Genomic DNA, 25,394 nt, shown 5'->3' with positions numbered 1-25,394 from the left:
TTTATTTATTTATTTTATTAAGGTATCATTGGTATACACTCTTCTGAAGGTTTCACATGAAAAACATTGTAGTTACTACATTCGCTCATATTATCAAGTGCCCCCCATACCCCACTGAAGTCACTGACCATCATGTAGTAAGATGCCACAGTCACTGCTTCTCTTCTCTGTGCTACACTGTCTTCCCCATGACCCCCTCACACCGTGTGTACTAATCATAATACCCCTCAATCCCCTTCTCCCTCCCTCCCCACCCGCCCTCCCTCACCCCTCTCCTTTGGTATCCACTAGTCCCTTCTTGGAGTTTGTGAGTCTGCTGCTGTTTTGTTCCTTCAGTTTTGCTTCGTTGTTATACACCACAAATGAGGGAAATCATTTGATACTTGTCTTTCTCCAACTGGCTTATTTCACTGAGCATAATACCCTCTACCTCCATCCATGTTGTTGCAAATGGTAGGATTTTTTTTCTTCTTATGGCTAAATAATATTCCATTGTGTATATGTACCACATCTTCTTTATCCATTCATCTACTGATGGGCACTTAGGTTGCTTCTATATCTTGGCTATTGTAAATAGTGCTGCTTATGTCTTTTTGAATCTGAGAACATGTTTTCTTTGGGTAAATTCCTAGGAGTGGAATTCCTGGGTCAAATGGTATGTCTATTTTGAGCTTTTTGAGGAGCCTCCATACTGCTTTCCACAATGGTTGAACTAATTTACATTACCACCAGCAGTGTAGGAGGGCTCCCCTTTCTCTGCATCCTCACCAGCATTTGTTGTTCCTTGTCTCTCTCGGATGTTGGCCATCCTAAGTGGTGTGAGGTGATATCCCATTGTGGTTTTAATTTGCATTTTCCTGATGATTAGCAATGTGGAGCATCTTTTCATGTGTCTGTTGGCCATCTGAATTTCTTCTTTGGAGAATTGTCTGTTCAGAACTTGCATTTTTGAAATCTCATATTTTAACCTCAATCTTTGGAAAATGTTTTTCCTGAGACTTAGAAAACTAAGTTATATAGATTTCCTTCTTTATTTGTCTTTCTTTCTTTCTTCTTTTATTTTTTCTATGACCTAAATGAAAGAATATATTCTACTGGGGATACTTGTGGTCTAAAATAACAGTAATGTTTTCTTTTGGGTATTACTATTGTTAGAAGAAAAAATAGTATGTAGAGTTTTTAAAAGAAATTCTATAAATGACTGTTTCTTAATTAGATGTGTAGGACTTAAGTATTTGGTAAAATGATGATCAGTATATGGATTCTGTCCATTTTCCATGTTTTGACTTAATCTGTGTCAGGGAGTTCTATCATTTATAACTTGAAAACTAAAGAAATGTATAAATTCAGCACATATCTCCAAGTGATCATTTTAATGGCAATTTGCTAAACCATTGCATGTCCTAATCCCACCATCTCAGTATAATGAGTTTAGTGAAGCAAGCATTTCTGTTTTAGAACAATCAAAAGTGTTGTTTTCCAGATCAGTTTTGAGGTTTTCAGTGATTTATAGCAGTTTAGTCAACTTCAGGTCAAGCAGAACCAACCATTTGTCTTTTTTCATATTCTACAGACCAAAGTTGAAAAAATCCCTTAAAGGAAACCTTCTTCATCAGTAGATCACAGGGGAGGACAAAACATTTTGGACGATTATTTCAGTTTGAAACAGGATAGTGTGATATCATCAGTGTAAAAGAAGTTCCACATTTCTTCTCTAATTTTCACCCCTCTAATCTTTAAAATGTGATGTTTGGCAATAACTTGAGATACCACATTTACTTTAGCTATCGTTTTCCAAATTATCTTTTACCTCTTGTAATTTTTTTTTATCATACTAAAAAAATTTGAATTGACATTTCCAGGGCATTGCTGGTGGTGTCCACAGGAATGGTTCAGACTGATGTCACTGGTCCATTGTTTCTCTCTCCCTCAATTTTTTAGAGTAAAGATGGCAAAAGTCCACTGCACATGACAGCTGTCCACGGAAGGTTCACACGGTCACAAACTCTCATTCAGAATGGTAAGAGAGATTCTTCTGCCGTGTCCTTGTTTGAACAGTGTCCTAGTCTGACGGAGTCTCGTTGTCAGTCACCTGCATGTGAAATACAATGCTCAGTTTTAGAGCTTATTAAGCTTGAATGTACACTGTCCGTTGATTAACTTTGCTAAAGCTCTTTATCAGCCATATCATCACCATCAAGCTTAGGAGTGAGAATACAACATTACTAAGTTTCACAGGCAATTTCCAGTCAGTGAAAGAACTTGTATGTTTTGCAACTGAAAATGATGTGCTTATATGGGCTCAAGAAACTGCACTTTTCACTCTGAAACTAATAAAAACAACTATCATTCATTTTGTAATGGCAAATCCAAATTGTTTTTAAACTTCAGAAATCACCATAGTTCCTAAGTTAAAACTCATTAAGCTGCTAGGGCAAAGGTAGGAGAAGTGAGGTGACTCAGAGGAAAAGCAGTTAAGTACGTGCTATAAAGGGTCATAAAATCACAGGCTTGATAGAGACCTTGGAAAGACATAATCTAGTAATTTTCCAGGCTTACAACAAAGGTTTACTTGAACCATTGGGTTGTCTCTGCGCAAAATACTTGAGATTGTCACTTCATATCATGGTTTGTGTTCTAGGTCATGGCCAGTATCGATGAGTGGATTGTTCTTGACAACACAGCTTCTGTTATCTTAGCAAATCTTAGAGACAATTTTTTTAAAAAGCAGGTTTACTCCAGATTTTATGCTGACATTGCAGGCAAATTCAGCAGTTCCTAAACTATCTTTAGTTGACCCACATTTCTACTTCTCAACATTCTGGCATTAGCCAGCTTTCTTGGATTATCTTTTTCTCATCTATAAGAATTTTGGGTGACATACACTTGAATTATTAGTGCTACTAAGTTATGTCTTAGGCACTCAAGTCATAAAACCAAAAAGGCATTTGACATTTGAATGGAAGACCAGCCAGTGAAATTATGCTTAGGCAGCAAAAATATCTGTAGCAAAGCAAAGGAAACATAAACATTTCAGTGAAACTGCAGGGGAAAAGAAATCCTGGTAAGTTTCCAGTGAGCAAAGGAAGGTAAAATGAACATTAGCTGCTTAATACCTTTTAATTCTAATTTGAAATATGTGGTATGCCTTTGACATTCACTTTATTGAAAGGGCCATTTAAATTGTTTTGTTTTGCTTGTAAACATGTGGAGGTGGGGAGTGACCCTAGTGTCTCTCCTTTGCAAATTTTCCTTATCCCACTGTATTCCTTAACTCTTTTTCAGAAACAATATCCACTGCCTTAAAAATAAATAAAACTAGCGAGCTATTTAGTATCCATTAAAAAATATGTAATGTGAATTTAATCAGTGGGTCTTAGGACTGTGGCATACAAAGCTTTGTTCCCTGTTAAAGCAATTTCAAGCACCAGTGACCAGATCAGAGAAATAGCAGTTTTTTTCCTTGCAGGCACTGCCAAGTTACAGGTCCACCCCTGTGGGCCAGACCATACTGGCCATCTCCTTCGAATTAAGGACATGACCTGTGCCCTGTGTCAGGCTAGGGTGCCTATCACAGTCCTGGGGGACTTCTGGCTGCTTTGACCTCCCCAAAAACCATCTCTAGGGATTTGAAGACTTTTGTGACATTCTTGCTAGACTTTTGAGTTGGGACAAAATGTAATAGAGACCCCATCTCTTGTCTTCTGTGATCAAGGAGCTTGTTTCAGAGCCTTCCTCATTCTTGGTTGGCCTGACATTTTGCCTGTGGGTTGGGTGGGGTCCAGGGGTCTGAAATGATGAAGATATAGTGGCTATAATATATAACACATTATACCTATAATAATAAAGCTAACATGGTTAAGTGTTCATCCTGTGCCAGGCACTTGGCTAAGCACACCATATAAATCCTTTCAATCACCCCATGAGAAAGAGATGCTATTATTATTTCCCCATTTCAGAGATGGGGATAGTGAGGCAGAGAAGTTGTCCCTTCTGTCAGGATACATGACAGGGACTGGAACACAGGCAATCTAACATCAGAGATGAAACTCTTAACCACTGTGCTTGTAATGTATTCTCTGGATAAACAATGACATGTTGAAAAAAATTTTTAACTTGAATTCTATTTACTCTGAGAGTTACTTATATTTAGAATAGAGTTATCCCTGTAAAAGGATGATTTTGCATCTCTTCTCTTAGCTGACAATTCTTTGCATTCATCACACTTTAGAAAACTGTGAGTTCTTCCATTTGACATTTAAAAAAATGCCCTTAGGGAAAAGAATAAGAAGCTCTTTTCTTTCCTCCTCTTTGTTCACTTCCATCAGGGAAAAATCCAGAGGCTCACACCCCCAGGGTCTGGTGTCCATTCTCCGGATGGGCCACTGCACAACATGATCCAGAATGCCCGTCCCATGTGGGGACATGTGCTGGCTCCCCAAACCAACTTCACATGCTACTAAGGGACATTCTAATGTTTATTTATTTGTTTTGTTAAATCACTCTGTTGTTCAGACTTGGTGCGGCATTTCTCTGCTTTCCTGACTGCTCACCAGTCAGGGTTATTAATTCTTCAAAATAACTTTGTTTTTCTAGAATCATTCAGCTTTGGTAAGACAATCATTAAAAAAAAAATTCTTTTCTCTTTTGGTTAGTAAGCAAAGACTACCTCTGCTGTTCAATCACATCATTTATTTTCATGAGCTCTGTTGTCACAGCCACAGAGAGAAAGAACTGAATGAAGATACAACATGATATCAGGAGGCATTTGATCCAGGCATTTGCACTAGGTAGCTGCCTCAGACACTGTCCAGCAGGTCACAGAGGTTCAAAAGTGATGTATTTTTTTTTCCACAAGACTGTTAAAAATAGAGTTTGAAAAGGAAGAGTCGAGTGATAGGTTAGGATGATTCATCGTGAGATTTTTGACCCTTTGGCTCACAGCACTTCCAAGGCAATTTAATAAGATGGCCATTCTTGTTTGTGCCTGGGAAAACTGATTTCAAATGAATGTTTAGACAATGCTGCAAAAATGATCTGACATGCTTCACATACTACTAAGGTCACAGATGTTTATTTTCCTAACTGATTATCAATGCTCGATTACAACATTTAACTTGAAATCTTCAAATGAATATCAAAGATATTTAATCAGCATTCTGAGCAAATCTTAAAGATGAAATCTTAAGAATGGAAAGGTTTGGAGAGTGACTATAAAATATAAATTCATTCATCCAGAAGTCCTACTGTAATTTAAGACATATTTCTAAATAACAAATACACAGTTCTATTTTCTTTATCCCCTAAGTTATGATGTTTTCCTGAAATATATTTTAAATGACAGCAAAAGCCTATCTGGAAGATAATTAAATATATTTTTACAGTTTTAAATTGACTTATGAAGTGATAGTAAAGGCAAGAAGAAACTTGTACCAGTTCGGCTCCTCTTTTCCATCCTTTCCAGTATTTTCCACTATCCTCTTTCCTTATCTAATTTTTGGCATGTATGAGGCTGGTAATCATGGAGGCCCTAACACTTCTTAGGAAAGTCTTGATGGCTCTTGGCTGGGAAGGACATGGAGTGATGTAGTGTTTATTCAGGACAAAAGCTTCTCTGAAGCCTGGGCATCTGCCCCCCACACCTCCCTGGATCAGCGCCACTGGGGACCCGCATCAGGCTGACCACATGTACCCTGATTGCTCTGAGGTATTCAAGCTGCCAGTTATAGTTCCCTGTTACAGTCAAGGTCAAAAAGGAATTACCTTTTTGTAAATAGCTATTAAGATGCAGTCCTCAAATGTGCCAATTTATTGGCAGCAGATTGATTTTCAAGTTAAACTGTATATGCTGAAGTATAGTGAAGCATCTGAAACTCTGTGTCAACAAACATGTGCTTGTTGCAGTTTTTAAAGCATTTGCCCCTTTGCAAAGCCCACACATATTTGGTAATTATTTCACTTTGTAGCAAAGATTTCTGATTCACTAGCTCTATATTTTACCAAACAACCCAGCTAGAAAAAATGTTGTTTGCTGAAAATTATTCCTAGAGAATTGGTGGTCAGAATGACCAATAACAGCATTCAATACAATGAAGAGCCATACGGATATTATTGTGAGGATTTTATAATGGTCATGTTATAGGATACAGTATCTTGGCCTGGAAGTTACTACTCATTCCCCAGATGTGAAAAGACTCTCAATGGCATCTTTTGGTATATGCTCAAATATACTGCTAAATGGGAGTGCCAATAGTCATGACCTTTCGCAAAAGCAATTTTCTGTTGTCCATTTTTATTACCTTAAAAAATATTCATACTTTTGATACAGTAGTTCTTCTAAAATTGTTGCTGAAGGAAATCACCTGAAATGTAGATAAAGTTATTTATAGTTATATTCATTCCTGTATTTTTCTTAATGAAAAAAATTGGGGAATAGCCTAAATGCTTAATAACTGGGGACTTGCTAAGTAAATTCCATAAAATTGATGTCATATAGTTACAACAAATTAATGACATGCAAAGTGCTTATGATGTAACTTTAAGGGAGAAAACAGGACACGAAACTCTTTGTACACTATGATCTCAACCATGAAAAATGCATATACACATACACACAAACAACTGGAAGTATCCCAGAATATTAGTGCTGATTATCCCCATTTTTTCCTTTATATTTTACTTCATCTTCTAAATTTTCTACAATTAGAAAGTTCCTTTCTTAATCAGAAATGTTATTTAAAACAAATAAAAAATTTTATCTAAGTTGATCTGAACCATTCACAAAATATTTGCATTTCCTAGGATTTTATATTTCTTATTCTGAAATGTATAGATGTGTGTGTATAGTTTAGATATATAAGCTAAACATTGCAGTATCAGTATATTATAATGGTATATTTTAAAGATACAGTAAATATGTAGAATATTTTGTGAAACAAAATTCTCCAAGGAGACCAACTTTAAAATATCTAATATCTAAGAGCATGATTTAACAAGTCAATAACTTACTACTTTCCATAATGATGCAGAGATTTTTTTACAAACAGAATAGCCAGGAAATAGAACCTCAGCATAATTTATATTCTGAGCCCCTTTCTTAAAGTAGAAGTGCGTATTAGTACACAGATGTAAGTACAAGTACACATGTTGTATTTTCTCCTTGGTGCGCTTCCCTCTCTTTAATCCTTTACCTTTTCCTATGGCTTTCTTCAGGCCCTTCCATTTTAATTGGGATATAATTCATTTACCATAAAAGTCACCATTTTCAAGTGTATGATTCAGTGGATTTTAGTATTTCACAAGATTCTACAACCATCACCATTATCTAATTCCAGAATATTTTTATCACCCCCCAAAAAACCTCATCCCATGTAGCAGTCACTTTCCTTTCCTCCCTCTCCTGGATTCCTACTTATTCCTCGATTTTTAAGGCTCTTAACATTATTTGGGAGATTACCAATTGTCAGTAATACATGTTACAAATATATTTTCACAGGTCAGTTTCTTTACTGCAGGTATGTGGGGAAAGCCCTTCTAACTACAATGCAAAATCTAAGTGCAATAAAAGAAAAAACATAAATTACAAAAAAAGTATTTTTTAAGGTTAAAATACCCAAAGGAAAATGAAAATCTGGGGGGAAAATATTTGCAATATGTATTACTAATAAATGTGTAACCATCACCAATATCCATTTCCAGAACTTTTTCATCCTCCCAAACTGAAACTCTGTACCCATTGCAAGTAATCACAATTTGCATCATCCAGTAATGGAATAACTTGGCCGTATGTTTGCTTGGAGATGCGGGAGAACATGCACATCAACTCTGGGATATTCTTGTCAAAATGATTAGTGTGAATCTAATAATGAGGAAATAATCACCCAGCTCCAGAGAACAGCCTACACTACTCCTCTTGGCCTTCAAAAATAACAATGACATGAGAGACTAAAAATTAAGTAAGAGGCAGGAGGATTGCTTTAAAGAAAACTAAAGAGATATAACAACCAAGTACTACCAGAATCTTTAATTGTATCCAAAAAATAAAAACCCAGTTACATAAAGCACATTTTTGGGACAATTGGAAAATTGGAATATGTATTGTATATACTATAAAACTATGGTATCAGTGTTAAATTATGGTATCAATTATGGAATTGTGGCTATGTGGGAGAATGTCTTAATTCTTAGGGGTGACGTCATGATGTGTAACTTATTTTTAAATGATTCCTCAAGTAAATTAATCAACAGACTAATTATATTTGCATAGACAGTTGACCCTTGAACGACATGGGTTTGAACTTCATGGGTCTGTTATATGTGGATTTTTTTTCAATAACTATATTGGAAATTTTTTGGAGATTTGTGACAATGTGAAAAAGTTTTTTTTCTCTAGCTTTATTGTAAGAATACTGTATATGATATATATAACATACAAAATATGTGTTTATCAATTGTTTATGATCTCAATAAGGTTTCTGTCCATCAGTTTGTTAGTTAAATTTTTGGGAAGTCAAAAGTTATATATAGATTTTTGACTGTCCAGGTTGGCAACTCTAATTACCATGTTGTTCAAGGGTCAGCTGTATATATGAAAAAAGGAGAGAAAGCAAGAAATGTAGTGAAATGAAAAGACAGGTTAAAAGAAGATAAAGTAAAATAAGATGAAAATGCCATATTACTAAAAGGACTATAGATGATTAATGTGCAAGTTTTTATAAATATAGACATTTCAGTTTGTAGTTTATGCTTTTACTCATTTTACTCATCATATTTTAAATTAGGTAATCAAATTATGTAAAATGTTTTCCTGAACTCTCTTTCCCTTTGGTTCTTATGCTTTAATTTAATATAAGGTTTACACAAGTCTTTAATATTAATTCATCAGGTAAAATTAAAATTGAGTATATCTTTAGAATTACATTTTTATGAAATTTGATTACATTGTTCCCTCAGAGCAGCGATCTAGTTGTGAATAAGATTTTAAACCCTTAAGTAAGATAATATGGAAAGATTTTTCAAAAGCATTTCTAGCAGACTTCCCTCTATGCAGATTTGATACTACTACTTCAGATGGTGACTTGCCCCCTTGAAAAGCACTCTTGTACTTCATAACAGAGATCCACGCAGAGTAGAAAAGAAATCAACATTCAGTCAACATGAGTAACTAGTGTAGAGCATAGGCTCCTCAACTAAATTCTTATGTTATCCTGTATTAAAACATCTCTTTCAGGAGGTGAAATTGACTGTGTGGATAAAGATGGCAACACTCCTCTCCACGTGGCTGCAAGATATGGTCATGAGCTGTTGATCAACACCTTAATAACCAGTGGAGCTGACGCAGCCAAGTAGGTTGCTGCAGGGTTGCGGTGGGACGTTTGCTACAAGGGGAATACTGCCATGCGGTGGATAGTTCCCATTTATCCAGGTTAAGGTGCATCTGTATCATTATGCTAAACACAGATTACATTTGAACTAAATTAAGTAACTTTGGATGACAAGATGCAAGAACTAATTTTTTTTTCAGCTATATAGAACAAGGCCTATTCCAATGGTTTTAATTAAGGAGACTTGACCTTCGTTCCTAACTCTGCTATCTAATCTTCTGTTCTCCAGTGTTCCATGTTAGTTGAGCAGGAAAATGGAAACATAATCGGCCAAATTCAGAATTATTCAGGGTGCTCGATGTTTAGTGAAATAATTATAGGGTACAACTGAGTAAATCTGATATGTAGAGAAGGGGCACCTGAGTTCATTTTACACTTCGATTCAACAAGAATATGTAAAGCATCTGCATAAGTCTGTGACTGTGCTGGGTGCCATGGGACATTTCAGAAGTAAGTTACCTGGTTGGTACCTTCAAGGAACTCACAATTATGTTGGAGGCCCAAGACCTACTTAAAACAAAGAACCATGCAAAATAATATATAGTAACATTCTAAATGAAACAGGACCTCAAGCAGCCAACTGTTTGGTGTGGACCATATACTCCACAGAGTGTAGACAGGAAGGAGAGAGCTCAAAGGTGGCCAAAGTTTTCAGAGATGCTTTCAAGGAGAAGGTGAGTACTGGGTAGGCTTTGAAGGGTGACAGTTATTTGAGTAGAGCAGGGGATGACAGACATTCAAGGCATGGAGGAAAGCAAGAACAAAAGATGAAAAGAGTACAGTTCTGGAAGGAGTTTGGCCTGACAGCAGAGGGTGTGTGATGGTGCCATGCTCTGCCTAGAGGCAGGGTCATGTCACAGGCTGGGAGCCCAGACTTTCATGGGCACTACCTTGTTTCTAAGGTACTTCACTTGTGAGCTGTGTGACCTTGAACCTGTTGTCCGAGCTCTCTGTGCTTTGTTGGTTTTCTCATTTGAAAAGTGGGAATAATCATAGGACTTGCCCATAGGTTTGTTATGAGGATTAAAGGACTTAAATACTAGTAAGGCTAGTAAGAACTGTATGAGTTATACAATTATATTTACTAAAGTTATTAAACAAGGGAATCCATGTTAAAACCTCTTTGAACAGTGCCTAGTGCACAGTAAGCTATCCATAAATGTTAACTATTAATTTTATGACTTAATAATATATAGTAGAACCAAATTAAACAGGGCTCTGAATGCCTGAATGAGTTTAGCATTGATCACAGAGGCTGTGGGTAACAATAACTAAATTTTCAGGAGAAGGACAATATGAGGACAGTCTAATTTTGGGAATTGTATTTATTTGCCAAGTGTTGTGTAACAGAATTGAAAATCTTGTTTGAGACTGAGCCAAAATTTTAATGGCTCAGGAAAGGCATGATGGGTCCCCGTGACCTGGGCCCCCAGTCCAGCAGTGAGCTGAGATCAAGAGCAAATGACTGCAGTGTTGTGAAGTCTGTTGTGATGGAGATTTGGATCAGGCTGTGGGAACAGTCAGGGCAACATTGACGCTGGGCTTCCACAGGAGAGGTGACATTTCAGCAGAAGGAAGGATGGCTAGGAGTTTGCCAGCGGGACAGGACTGTGTGAGGTATGAAGACAGAGGTGGGGAGGTAAGGCAGGCCATCGCGAGAGGGGGGAACAGTGTTCACGAAGGCGCAGCGTGTGAACGTGTTGGGAGCAGATTCCTCAGGCTGGATTATCTGATGTATGCGGATGAGGGAAAGAAATGAGGGGGTAAGGCAAGAAGAGCCTCGTCTTGAAGGGCCTTGTGGGTCGTGCTAAGGAGCTGGATTCTGTTCTGAGGCATTCGGAAGCTGTTAAAGAATTATAAGTGGGTATAGGGTAGGTTGTATCTAATGATCCCATTTGTGTACAAAAAAGATCATTCTGATGGCAGTCCAGACATATTGGAGGTGTTCCAGACTAGAAACACCTTGTTAGCCTCTTGCAAATGTCCAGGGAGTAACCATACGGGCCCTGGCTTGGGATGGTGCTGGGGGCTGGCAGAGGAGGGGCTTGTTGGCACATAGTAAGAGCAGTGTGGTGCCTCCTTTCAGAAGAGAAAGGAATCCACTTCAAGCCAAAGGACCTTTTTGACTGGGAGTTGCAAGTTTAAAGAAGCGGCTCAGTTTGTAGAAAGAGCACTGTGCTGGAATTCAGGAGGCTTTTACCAGATCCTGGAGTTCTCAGCCAGATCATGGCTAACAAGCCAGGAGTCATCAGTGCTCAGTGTTCACCCATTAAGCAGAAGGAACGTCAACTTCCCCTGTGATATGTTAATATTTTGGGTGGTATTTTTCTTTGAGCTGTGGGTTACTTGGGGAGATTTCACCAACAACCATGAACTTCTGATTTTCTTTCAGACTTGAATCCATCTGATGAATAAAGATAAACTGGGCCCACCATTTACTTAAAATTTCCATGGAACACTTTTAACTCAATAAGCACAATGTTTGTTTCCTCTTAATTATTTTGTCTTCGATCTATGCACATGCACAAAATGTGCAAAAGTGACAGAAATGATGTAGCTTTTACTTGCTTGGGATATGCTGTTTCTGGGGGACGTGGATGAGGGAAACATGTCCCAGCCTTCCAGGGCTCATCTGCTTTCTTCTGTCACCGTGTATCTGGGGGGTAAGAATGCTCCCTTCAGGGTGGTTCCTTAGACAGCGGTCATGTGAGTGCAAGTGTGTGTGTGTGTGTGTGTGTGTGTGTGTGTGTGTGTGTGTGTGTGTCTGTCTGCCTGTGCAGAGCATGGGGAGGACAATTACCTAAGGGTAAAATAGCAAAGTGATGTGGAGGAGAGTTGGAAAAGATAACTTTGCTAAAGGCCTCCTCAGAAAATCACTATTCTCTGGGCTCCTTGTAGTTCTTTGGAGGGTAGCTTATTAAAGAGGAGAGAAGCAGGCTTTTCCTTCTGTAAATAAGTAAACCAACAAATAGCGTTTATGAAAATAACCCATCTTCATCCATAAACAGTATGGCCAAATGTACCATAGACGATCTCTATGGGACAGGTTCTATGGCCGTTACTCCCTTGTGAATTTTTTTGGATCTTCTAGTCAGGCCTTAACTGAACATCCCTTTTTACTCTTTCTGCTTTTCTGAACTTTAAGTCAGAGCCTGTTTTGCAACTTGACTCAAGGCTCATGCAACTTTATGTGGTGTCAGAACTCTTTGGTGTTTCTTCCCTGACTTTTTCAGGTTTGGGGCACTTGTCTCTAGGATTTTGATTTGTCTTCCGCCTTACTGGTTATGCTCTTTTTCTGCCTCAACTGCAGCAGAATTGAGGGTGTTGTAGTTATGCAGGTAACTGGTTCTGACATTCATTCACTCACTAAATGTCTGTTGAAGGCCTGTTGGGTGTCACCTAGTGCATCGGGTTCTGGGTTACAGAGGTCCCTCCCTGCCTGCAAGTAATTTAAAATCTACCAACGGCAAGAATTAAACAAGTAATTACAAGCATGCATGCTAAGTGTGATGCCAGAACAATTGCCAGGTGCCACTGGGACTGCAGAGGACATAGCTGGGCACAGGGAGGCCAGGGAGGGCATCCAGGAAAGATGACGGTTAGTGGAAGCTACAGGATGAATAGCAATTAGTTAGGTCATAGTATTGAGAGCCTTGCAAATCCCAAGTGTAGACAAATTATTTTTACTATAATGTTATTTGAGTGTGTACACACACAAAACTAGATAGAAACTCCTTAGGCTTTTGGCTCTTCTATATCAGTAAATATGAGAAAACTAAAAAATACATGCAAACAACACTCATATTACCTGCGCAGCTTCACAGAAGTGGCAAACATTCATGAGTGCTTACCCACACTAGGCAACATTCTGAGGATTGGTTACATGCAACTGTCACAGAACACCAGGGGTAAATGCTGTGATGGTCGCCATCTTACAGGTGAAGTAGAGGAGACACAGAGAGGTTCAGTTACCTGCCGTGGTCACAGAGCTGGAAATGGGACTCCACCCTCGGCTGTCTGGATCTGGAACATCAGCTCTGAGCACAAGGCTTGCTGCCTCTCTACGTAATATAATCTCAGAATCCACATTTGACCAAAATTAAATCATCATATGCAAGGATTATGGTCCTGGTGGCTAGGGTGCTGACTCTTTAGAGTTCAGTACACACTGTAGGAATGGAGACTTTTCAGTGGCTTAAAGTGGTGGGACAGTGGACTTGTCATACAGCACAAGGACTTTTATTCAAACTACTGCTGATTTTGTGCATACAGAACGCTCAGTGTACTGCATTATCATTAGCTTTCCGCAGGTTCAGAAATCATTTGTCTGTTAGGTCCAACTTTATTCTTTTCTCTCTGGCCCCTGACAATTAAAGTAAAGTAGTACCACACAGCACCAATGTGATCCTAGATATTAGGCGCTGAAATTTGGGAGAGGTCTGTTGTGATATGGTGGTCATACAGGTGAGCCAAAATATGCTTTTATGTGAACTGCAGAAAAAGATGATTTAAAAATTCTCACAGAACACTCTTGAAAACCCAAAGATATTTCTGGTGACTCTCAGAACTGACTAATTTGAGAACGGCTGTATGAAGCAGGGGAGAAAGGGTAGAGAGTTTCAGGTGGGGACCTCCATGTGCAAAAGCCTGGGGCAGGACAGAGCCTGTCTTCCTCAGGAGGAGTGAATGGAAGTTGGCTGAGATTCTAGAATGCACACAGGTTAAGCAGCGGCTGGATCCAGAAGGGCCTCTCCACTTTAGAGTGTTTGGGCTTGGTTCAGAAGGAGCCACTAAACATGTCTGTAGGTTGCAGACAGCAAGGGCCAGGCTTCATTGTTGTCAGTTATGTCCAAATGCCACGAAAATACTTGGGATGACATAAGATAAAATTAATAAATTGATTTTTTTTATTTGGGTTGATCAGTTGAGTAAGAATTGTACAATCATTTTTATGTGATGAGAAATGACATTGTTTTTCAAGTTTTGCCCACCCAGTGGGCAAGTAGGAAAGTTGAGAGATAATTATTGGGAAAGATTTTAAAACATGGGAAGATAACAGAAATGCTAGCTGACCACAGTTCATCTTTAGCTTTTAAGGAAGCGTGACCCAATTACAACTTCAAAACTCACAGACTGCTGAATACCCACCTAAGCTAAGAATAATGATACTGACATGCATGGTAAAGTTTACCAGAGGCAGACCCTCGTGTGTGTATTATCTGTTAGTCCTTACAGTTGCTCTGTGAGATCGACACCATTATTGTCTTTATTTTTGGTAGGAGGGAACCATTATGTACCTGCTGAAGATCAAATAACTAGCAAGCAGCAAAACTAGGACTCAAACCAAAGTTTCTGAGCTGGTCACCTTAACCGCAGTATTCTTTACCATACTGCCTGAGAGAAGGCTCTAGAAAATACGGGCTGTGGGAAAGGACAGCCAGGCCTCTCTGATGCCAAGGGGAAAGCTTAAAAGAACTGATATTCTAACAGTGCAAAAGCCCTCTCCTTACCTCTTATAGCACTCTACAATTTATTCTGACCTCATTTATTCTGAAATAACTGGGCAGGAGATGCCACCCAATAGCTAAATTAGAAATAGCTAATCCAAATGTGTTCATTAATTTTATGACTGGTCAAATAAATGTAGCAGTTTAACTGGAACTGGTCTCCTCTTTCCTGTAATTTATGCATTGTTAAGCTTACTGTTATCTGACATTATTTCTTGACCTTCCTTGATGTACACCTGATGAAGTAAGAGTGATGCTTCTTATTTGACTAAGACAGCCAAACCCTAATTTTCCTGCTATAGGTTTTATGGCCCTTCCTTTATAAGCAGTCTTACTTTGTAACAATAAAGGAATAATTTAATTTTGAAATGCATGAATCACTTCTAAAGTGATTCAGAGATTCTGAATTCTCCTTTCCAATCTCAGGCTGATATTTAGTTTTTCCGTTTGAACCATAGCATCCTATTAAGCTCAAATGCCAGTGGTACTTACCTAAATTAGTGTGTTTTCAAAATCTGCACTGAGGTTATGATTTTTTATTAATGATGAAATAAAAAATATATATTAAACAGCATTTCTGCTAGACCTTTTGGAGTAGTTCTGCCTCTCTTATCTTCTCAGGTTTATAGTAACAGTGGGAAGAAAATGAAATAATTAGCTAATGTAGAATGTGATGAATTATCTTAAGACAATGGTGTTTAAGTGGTAAGGTTGATTGGAAGTATTGATAATGAAGTTTATGGAGTATGTTAACAATATTATTGCTGTTATGTTATCACTTCTACTTTTTATGTTTTTCCTAATTGGATTCTTATAGAGAAAAATCAATTTTTCTCTAATTCATTTGCCTGTAGTATTTTATATAAAGATATATATTTAACATATCTTTATAAAATGTAAATTACATATATCATTTGTTTATGTATGTGTATATATAATATGTATATAATATATATTACATACTTTAAAATCTATTTATATTTAAATATATATATGTATAGTTATATATTTTTGTTTAAAAATATATATGTTTAAAGCATGTGGAGAGTCCAAAGAAATCTTGAGAAAGCCACCCCTTGATTTCAGACATTTTTTTCAGGAACTTAAAACCATCCTAGAAAATAATTCATTTTCCTCTTGCAAATGTCCAGAGATATTTAACGACATACTTTTGCCTTAACTGCCCAAAACAAATAAAAATGATTAAGTAAACGCTCATTAGCTTAAAGTCCCATATAGTAAGGAGCCTTTAAAACATGTTTCACATTTAAGAAAAAATTACCATGTGGCCCTGGAATCAAGAGGGAACAGTATAAATAGCAGCGTAGAGAGAAATGCTTCTCTCCCATCCCCCAACTCCCTCTTCCTTTCTGTGAGCAGCAAGGTTGTTGCGGATGCAATTGCTTTTCAGAATTTGTTGTGTAAATGATGAGAGAGGCAAGCACAAGCAGTTCTCCTCCACATGACACTACCCAGAGGACAGGCAAATCGCATCTCTTGGCGGATGCCAGCTATTATACAGACTGGGTTGGAAATCTCCATGTAGGGAAAGGAAAATGAGCCAAGGTAAGACTGAACAGAAATACACATAAATAGAAGTTTTCGTGAAAAGAGGTGGTTAACTGCTGGCATACTCAGATTTTGCCAAACACTGAATACCATAAAATACCTGTGAATATGTATATACTTTCATACATTCACACTCAGCATGATAACATTGAGACAGCAGATAGAATTCATGTATTCAAAGCTTAACAAACTCACATCATAGGTGTTTTTTTTTTTTATAAAGAATAGAATCTGAAAATGGGCCACTGAGTGCAAGAGAAGAAATCTAGGTAATTAATGTTGCAGGTATAAATATACTTGCTTGTATTATGCAGGGGATTTACAAACTCTGAAATATATTATTTGAATATAATGAGATGAGATGAGACCTGGCCATTCACAGTATACATGCTTGTAAGTACACAGGAACCTCCCGTGATGCTGTTTTTTATGAATGACAATTCAGCACATGGCTTTGGGGCCTTGGTCGAGGAGAGGGGACAGGCGAGAGGAGGAGGATTTAATTCTAAGGCAAAAAGTGCTGCCATCAGAAAGCTGCCTGTCCTGTAACAGATCATCCTGGGGACTGTGCTATGGTGGGAGATCAGTTTAAAAAAGTCATTTTCTCGGTTCTTTCCATAATAGTGGTAGGGAAAATATGAAAGATTTCTGAAATACATTTAGGCTAATGTTTATTACTCCTAACTCCTTTTTCATGACCGATATCCTGTTGTGGGTTAATGTGCAATATAAAAAAATGTCTATTAGGAAGGTGAAGTGTCAACTGCAAAAGGTAAACATTAGTTTTTAGTTCTCATCCAAAACTTTGTTTTCAATAATACAGCCATTATTAAATTCTAGCAAAGTGCTTGGCACCTAATGGGTCAATAATAAATATTGATTTTCAGTTCAAGGACTAAAACAGGTTGCTTTTCAAAGTTGAAAGTTTGTCTTATCTTTAGTACTGAGGATAGTAGCTGATGCTCAGAAAGTGTGGAATGAATGAATGAGACATAGAATTGCTAAGCTGAAAGATAAAGGGATGTTAATTTTAAATGTAAAGAGTCACTGTTTATGTGAACCATTTTCTTAAAAATACACATTTTTTTACTGTTGTTATGGGCTTTTAATCTGGCTTAGGTCCAGAATTTTATTTTAAGTTAGAAAATGATTGTATAATTATTTCTCGAGTTGAAGGTGAAAAACTGCAAAATTATTTCACCCAATAGTCCTTAAGTGAGATGTCATGGATTTAATTTTTTTCTTCAGAGAACTTCTACAGAGATAATTGTGCTTCTTCATGTATCTTGAGGTCTGTTACTGTGAGCTGCTCCGTTTTTTTTCCTCCTTAGGTGTGGAATCCATAGCATGTTCCCCTTACATTTAGCTGCCCTAAATGCTCACTCTGACTGCTGCAGAAAGTTGTTATCATCGGGTAAGTAACTCCATTACCACAGATGAGGTTTAATGTGTCCTGTAAATGAGCCACATGGCTTCAGGTGTCTGGTCAGCGTGAGTGGCTGCCTGTGCTTCCTGTCACCTCTTAGCTCGTCCAGGGACAGCTCCCAGCAGTCCTTGGGGTTGGAGCTATTAGTCTGTCAGTGTTCCTGCCTCAGAATGAGAGTCCTGTTTGTTTTTCAAGTTAAAGCTTGGGTGATGCAGAGTCAGGGATGGCCATGACTCACAGGATGCTTGTCATAATCGGAGAAAATATCTTTGAGGCTTGAAATGATGGCCTTAACATGTAATATCTCTAACAAAATAAGAAGGCCAAATGTCCCACATTCTGACAGTAACCAATGTCATACTATCATCCCACTCCACGGGCTCTGAAAAATCACTACCACTGATCCCCTCCAACTAGGTTTAATTTTTATTTTTTTAATGTGGGCCTATCTGGAACCAAGAAATTTTTTCTGGTTTGGAGCTTTACTAATCTTTCTTATCACTGCTTCTGCCAACCTCCATGTATTAAGACGTTCCTGGCTTTCAAAGGTGGTAGAGTTCTGCAAGGCAAAGATTGTTTATGAATTAATTCAACAGATACCCCAGAGGCATTTTTTTTCTTCTCTTTAAGTACTTTATGTATGGTTGATTCTGCTTTCACTGCTTCTGGCATGTTTAAATTGGCCCTGCATGAAAGCATGTTTTCCAAATCTTAAACCAACTGAAAGCTAATAATACTTTTAAGGAAATAGGTGTTCAGCATGTTAAGATCACTCCTTTGCCTTCCGTGTTTTCTCCATGTGTTCTGTCTGCCTGTCGATTGCCCTACTCATCTCAAATGGGTTTCATAAATTTCTATCCTGGCTTGAAATATGGGGCTGTGGTTCACCCGGGGCTGAATGTGAAAATAAATTCTTCCTGACTTCACGGTTCTTCCTTTAAAATTGCCAAGCTTGAGCAATTACCATTCGTTTCCATGACAACCTCTTTCTGACTACAATTGCTTACCGTTCTGGTTTTTCTACTAACTGATTTTTCTGTCTCTGCAATGTTTCTTGTGGTTTAACTAGGACAAAAGTATAGCATAGTGTCCTTGTTTAGTAATGAGCACGTGCTGTCTGCAGGCTTTGAAATAGACACCCCAGATAAATTTGGAAGAACATGCCTTCATGCTGCTGCTGCAGGAGGGTGAGTAGTTAGCAGTTTTACTTCTTCCTTCATGACTTAATTGCTAATGCATCTTAATTGACTAAAGTTGTCTGTGAATCAAAGGCAGTTTCCTTAGTAAAATGGGTAAGAACCATTTCTATTAATACCAAATATCACTGTGCTGCATTTCCAGATTACCTGTGTGTTTTGTTCTTCCAAGGAAAAATTGTTAGCCCATCTCATTTAGAAGATACTTTTTCTTTCGTTTTCTCTTCTGTTTTCTTTAAGCTGTAGGTCTTCAGCCTAAAGACTATGTATCTTCTTGGTACTCCCATCCACCAAGAAAAAATAATTAGAGATTTGTTCCTAGGTTTCCCCTCTTTTGTTGCTGGTAGGCAGGTGATCAAGAGAATCCAAGATTGAGTTAATTCATGTTCTTTTACAGACATTTTTGTCTACTTAAAAACTGATTTTGAAGTCCTTATAATGATTAAATGTGAACACAGGTCAAGAAAATTCAAAAGATAGGCAAAAAGTGATTTCATCCTCACCTTTTTCTTTTTAAATTAGAAAGAGGATTTCTTATCAGATACTTTTTCATATCAGTGGTTAGATTAAGGCTCTGATCAATATATTGTTGATATATGACTACACATTAACCTCATATGGCCTCTCAGATGACCATATGGGGGTAAGATGTTGGTTCTTAACCCGTTCCTTAGTCCTTAAGAACAGCAGCATTGCTCCATTTGTCATCTATGTATTACCAAAGGCATTGCCTATTTATCAGAGGTGTATTGATTGTGAAGCATGAGAGCCCCTTATTTCCATGGGTCCCTTCCAAAGTCTTGTATCTAGTTTTATATTCATAATTTTGTATTTTTTTAGAAAAGAATCTCCATCTCCCCAGCCTATCCCCCCAAATCGTCTGAACTTAATGAGCCACACAACTTGGATCTGTCTCTGCCTTGGAGCCTTTGACTTCATTCAGTGGCAGACAGGTGCTTTGTGTCAACTGGCATGCTACACCAGCATGTAGTGGAGTCAGAAAGTTCTTATATTTTATGACTAAAACAGCTAGTTCTCTGAGAAAGGTGGCTATAATTGCTGGATGTGGAGTGGGGAGAACCCTGTTCAGGTTTATCATTAATGAGATCATTTTTCTTATTTAAGTGATAATAAAACAACAAATCATAGGCCACTTCTTAGCATCCCAAGTTTAGAACAATGATGAATGGTTATCTTTTTTCATGCCCATATTTTTAAAAATGTCAGACCTGTACTGAAAATGGCAACGTACCGTTCTGGATTTGTGTCTGAAACTCCTGTTAGAGTTAATAGTTAGCTACATGCCTTTCCATAGGAAAATTCAACTTCAATGGGTCCTTTTCTTTCTACTAAACATGATTTATTGCTTCTGTGAATGACAAAGAAGCTTTGGAAGATCACTATGCTCCATTACATCATTTTCAGCCTTGGTTCTGCACATTTATTTACCTAGATTACAATGACAGGGAAATGCAGCTGTTTTATTTTCCATTACGGAGAGTCTGGGTTGAAAATGGTTATCATGGTGAATTCATTCTGCTGTGATAAAAGGTAATGTTCATCCATTCTGGCTCACTGTTTAAAGATGACATGAAATTATTATAGGTTTAAGAGGTTGTTTCATGAACTCTTGATGGTTTTGAAAGAGAATTTTAGGATAAACAAGGAAACCATAACTGAGAAGTTTAATCATGTAATAATGATTAAATTCCTTAGTCATAGAACTGAAAATGTTCCATCAAACTCTTTCTTAAATTATTAATTTATTACCTTTGGAAGAAGAATTTTAGTAACTTTAGATCCTTGCAATATGGCATGACTCTAATGTGTTCCAGGTTTTTTTGGGTTAGCCAAATTTAAAGCTGGAGCTATCGTTCTATCTCAGCCTGCACTCTGCAGAAAACAGCTCTTTGTGAAGGTACCCCAGCAATTGACCTCTACCATCTTAACGATGTTTTCCCTGTCTTTCTAGTAATGTGGAATGTATAAAACTCTTGCAGAGCAGTGGAGCGGATTTCCATAAAAAGGACAAGTGTGGGAGGTATGTAAACAGGGAACTCCGCTTCAAGTGCCTAAATACAAGGAGCAGGAGCAGTCCATCTGGAAACCATCTTATATTGAAATGGTAAACAGGGAAGCTAGCTGGGGAGATTCCATCCCCAGAAGGAAATCCCTTTCTGTAGCTGAACACCAACAAAACAAGCCAAGCCATGAGGAAAGCGGCTCCTCTCACAGCTTCCATTTAGAAGTGCCAGTTGTCTCATTCTTCCTTCCTTCCTCCCTCCCTCCCTCCCTCCTTCCCTCCCTCCCTTCCTTCCTTCCTTCCTTCCTTCCTTCCTTCCTTCCTTCCTTCCTTCCTTCCTTCCTTCCTTCCTTCCTTCCTTCCTTCCATCCATCCATCTCCTACATGGGTACAATTTAGGAAATTATTCTTGTAACAGAGCAGGACACTTTAGCCTTCCAAACCCAGAATTTGGGCACAAGAGTGGGAGCATTTTGTTTTATTTATGGAAAATTTTATCTTGGGATATGTTTCAAAGACACACACCACCACCACTGCTGCCCCTTTGGCTATTGAGATTGGTCATAGACCTTTTCTTATCTTAATAATGGTCCTTTGCATAGCTAAATCATACCATAATACTAGCCGGTAGGGTACATATACATATGCATAAACATATTTTTTGCCCAAAGCTTCTCTCTACCCCTCTTTCTACATGCACTGTAGCTCTTGGAGTTGATACGACTTTGTTTTACCTGCCCACCTGAGGTAACTCCTACTCATCCTTCCAGACTTATGTCAAGTGACCCCTTGCTCCCACTGTGCTGGGACGCCCCTGCTCTCTGCTCCCCAGCACCCTCCATATGCCACAGCTGGAGAACAGGTCACACTGTCACGGTGGACTCTTGATTTTTTGTCTTTCTCCTCACCTGACTACAGATCTCCCAAGGGCAAGGACTGAGTTTTATTTCCTCTTATTCTACACTAGACCACATGGTTGATCCCTAAGGCATTTCTTCAGTGCCTTATCTTTTACAAGTTGTGCTTTCTAAATATCACTTGGTTTCTCATAGTAACTCTTGAGATATAAGGATATGCTTATTATCCTTTTTAATAGATGACAAAGCTGAGCCCATAGAAACTAAACACATTTTACACATACATGGAATCTTAGACCTGGAATGGACCTTGAGGGATAGCTGCTCAAAGACCCTTATTGAAATAAAGATGAGGAAGCCCAGGGCCAGAGAGGAGATGTGGTTTGGCCCACCTTACAGATCGGCCCAGACTAGAGCCCAGGACTTCTGAGTCCTTGTGCATTATACTCTTTAACTTGTGTCCCTGCTGTCAAGGAATTTACAGTTCAGTGGAAAAGATTGGACAATACCAGTAGTTAAAGTCAAGGCAATATGTGGTGAGACCTCAAGAGAGAGCCAGACAAGAGCTACATGGTGCCAGACAAAAGAGAAAGAGAACTTCTGGAACATAAGAAGTTCTGGGGTTTTGGTGGGTACAAGTGGTTCAGGAAAGGACATTCCAGGGAGAAAACAACATGGGGAAAGGAACATGAACATGATCGGGAAAACCTCTAGTTATTCAGTTTGGATGCAGTAATGGGCTCATCTAGGGGAGAGAGATATACTTTACACAGGCACATTAGGACCAGCCTGAGAAGGTCTTCAGCTCCAGAGACCACAGCTTTGTTCAGTGGGGAGGTCTGAAGGTTTTAGAGTGGGACTGTCATATGTGGGAGTTGAACTTTAGAAAATCCATTACTTTGGATTATTCATGTCAACTAGAAATTAGGTTGAGTTTGTTTAGAGCTAAGGAGGCCAGTAGGGATGGTATAGCAATAGCCCAAATGAGCAGTAAGTAGACCTGAACCAGGATAGGTAGGAGGAGTGGAGAGAAACGATAGATCCACAGGTGGGTCGGTCTTCTGAAGCCACTGTCTTGGTAGCCTCTGTTCCAACTTAAAGAGTCAAAGGAAGGCATATCTTCTACACTCTGAGAGCCGCAGGGATAGAAACATAGCCGTGAGTACTGCAGAATGACTAAGGTTTTGCCCTAATGTTACACACCATTAGGAATATTGCTGTCCATGCTAGTGCTAATGATGGGGTTCTGTTTTCCAGACTGAATGAAATAGTAAATTTCTGTTTGTTTTTCAGGACCCCTTTGCACTATGCAGCTGCAAATTGTCACTTCCACTGTATTGAGACATTAGTGACCACAGGGGCCAATGTTAATGAAACAGATGACTGGGGACGGACAGCTTTGCACTACGCTGCTGCATCAGACATGGAAAGAAAGTAAAAATAGCCTTGCTCATGATTCCTCTGGGGGTGGGAGTGTTTGCTAAGTTTTCTTTATTCTGCCTCATAGATACTGTGAGTGAAGAATCTCTCTCATTCAGACTCAGAGGAGTCAGAATTGCTTCATCCATATCCCCTGTTTTCCCATTCCGTTCTCTTTATGTTTGACTATTAATGTGTCGCTGCACAATTACTTCCCATCTCTGTTCGTTGGGCTTAATGCCAAGAGGAGCTGTCAAGCCCAGGTTTTCAGTTCATTCAAAATGTGTCGTAATTAATTTTGTCATATATTGCAGTTTTCATCACCACCACTTAAATGCTTCATTTGCTGTAAAACTTATATTTGCTAATAAATATGTCATATCTCAAAAATATCCCTCTACATAATTGCAGTGGCCTTCAAATGCAGTGGCAACATGTGTAAATTGGGTACACCTGTTCCAAACCTGGGCATGAATGCTCTTTCAGGAGCTCGAGGAAGGAAATGGGTCACCCTGAATACATTTGGACTGTAGGTGGCTAGGGCTAGAAAGCAGAAATAAGTGAACCACTTCAGGGAAAAAAGTGGGAGAGGTGCCCACAGCTTATTGAGATGGTTCTCAAAGACTTGAAGACCAGGGCCTCTCATAGGTATGCTTTTTTGGTGACCGTGTTTGGAGAACTGTTGAGTCATTGCTGACCTGTGCTTTGGAATGATTCTGAATCAGTGCTAACTCTTTTTCTCATAGGGCAATGGCTTTCAAAAGTTTTAGACGGTAGAAATACATTTTACTTCATGACCCAATATGCACATATATATATGTTTTATATATGTATATAAAATGGGAACAAAAATTTCATTTAAAAACCTTATTTACTTTTACTATGTGTGGTGCATTTTGATATTTTCTCTTTCTTTCATTAAAAAAAAAACCTACTGATTGCCACCCACTAAATTGGTTTCATAATTCAGTAATGGATTATGGTCCATATTTCTGGTTTGGTAAATGCTGCTTGTTTTTCTCTTCATGTTTATAACACTGGCGAGTCCAGTACAGCACTCAGGATTTCAGAGTCATGCAGGTGATTATTGTGACCAACATTTGTTGGGCATCTACTATGTGCCAGTCTCTATGCTATTCACCTGGTGTAGAAAGGGAGACCAAGTAATCTTCATCTGCTAAGAGCTGGACAAGGAATCCTAGGTGATGAGGAATTGCTCTGGCAGATGAGGGGTGACTAGGACCCCATTCCTGGATAAATGAGATGCTGAGTTGACAGGCAGGCAGTAAGGAAGGTGGTCAGGGTCAGAGAAATTTAACCTACATTGCCTCTTTTTTACTTGGGGAGTTTTGGATATTTCCGGAGGGGTGGACAACTTGATCGTTACCTCAGTCACTGATACCTGGGTGGAAGTTTGAGGAAAATCATGTTCATAGTTGGAGTCCTGGGGAAAGAAAAGATTTACTGGATGGCCTTGGAGAGAACTATGTAATCCTCAACGAAAAATCAATAGTACTTATTTGTTTTGGGTTGGGGGAAATTTATGAGATAAAAGTTGCATGGAAATCATTAACAACTTTGCCATTAATTTAAAAAGTTCATTGTAATTTTTTTCTTTCCTTTATGCTGAGAAGTAAAACTATCTTAGGAAATGCCCATGAAAATTCAGAAGAGCTTGAAAGAGCCAGAGACATGAAGGAAAAGGAAGCTGCATTGTAAGTTTCTTGCCTGCTTAAGCATGAGGTGCAGTAACTGATCTTTGTCTGCTTCTCTGGGTTGACACGTGGGCCAAGCCCTGCTATTTTGGGGTTTCACTTGGGATTTTGAGAAAGTGATGAGGGCTTGCTTAGTGAAGAAGAAACTGTTTTTTTAATATATCCTTCAATTATGGTATTTTCACCCAAGAAACTCTTTCTAAAATTGAAACCTTTCCGTAACCCTGCAATTGGTAGCAGTCTTTAGGACCAGGTGTCCTAAATATCATTTCTGACTCTACCATGTATCATGTGTCTCA

The 25,394-nt window shown here is 38.5% G+C and overlaps 1 protein-coding gene across 8 annotated transcripts in view; it reads left to right on the top strand.

The window, feature by feature from the left end:
- Nucleotides 1-25,394, top strand: part of ANKRD44 (ankyrin repeat domain 44) — a 313,326-nt gene that overhangs the window by 213,820 nt on the left and 74,112 nt on the right. For 5 of the 8 annotated variants that reach the window (XM_073218499.1, XM_073218497.1, XM_073218502.1 and 2 more), the window contains 7 exons: nt 1,942-2,020; nt 9,230-9,344; nt 17,791-17,873; nt 18,955-19,072; nt 21,054-21,122; nt 23,255-23,395; nt 25,015-25,095. In XM_073218499.1, coding sequence (XP_073074600.1) covers nt 1,942-2,020; nt 9,230-9,344; nt 17,791-17,873; nt 18,955-19,072; nt 21,054-21,122; nt 23,255-23,395; nt 25,015-25,095 — 686 coding nt within the window. The remainder of the gene's footprint in view (nt 1-1,941; nt 2,021-9,229; nt 9,345-17,790; nt 17,874-18,954; nt 19,073-21,053; nt 21,123-23,254; nt 23,396-25,014; nt 25,096-25,394) is intronic. The other 3 variants (XM_073218498.1, XM_073218504.1, XM_073218503.1) reach the window with 1 other exon arrangement.

This window comes from Manis javanica, chromosome 12, assembly GCF_040802235.1.
Source record: "Manis javanica isolate MJ-LG chromosome 12, MJ_LKY, whole genome shotgun sequence".
Lineage (NCBI taxonomy): Eukaryota > Metazoa > Chordata > Mammalia > Pholidota > Manidae > Manis > Manis javanica.
The sequence above is the reverse complement of the archived record's forward strand: the minus strand, read 5'-3'. Positions and strand labels throughout refer to the sequence as shown.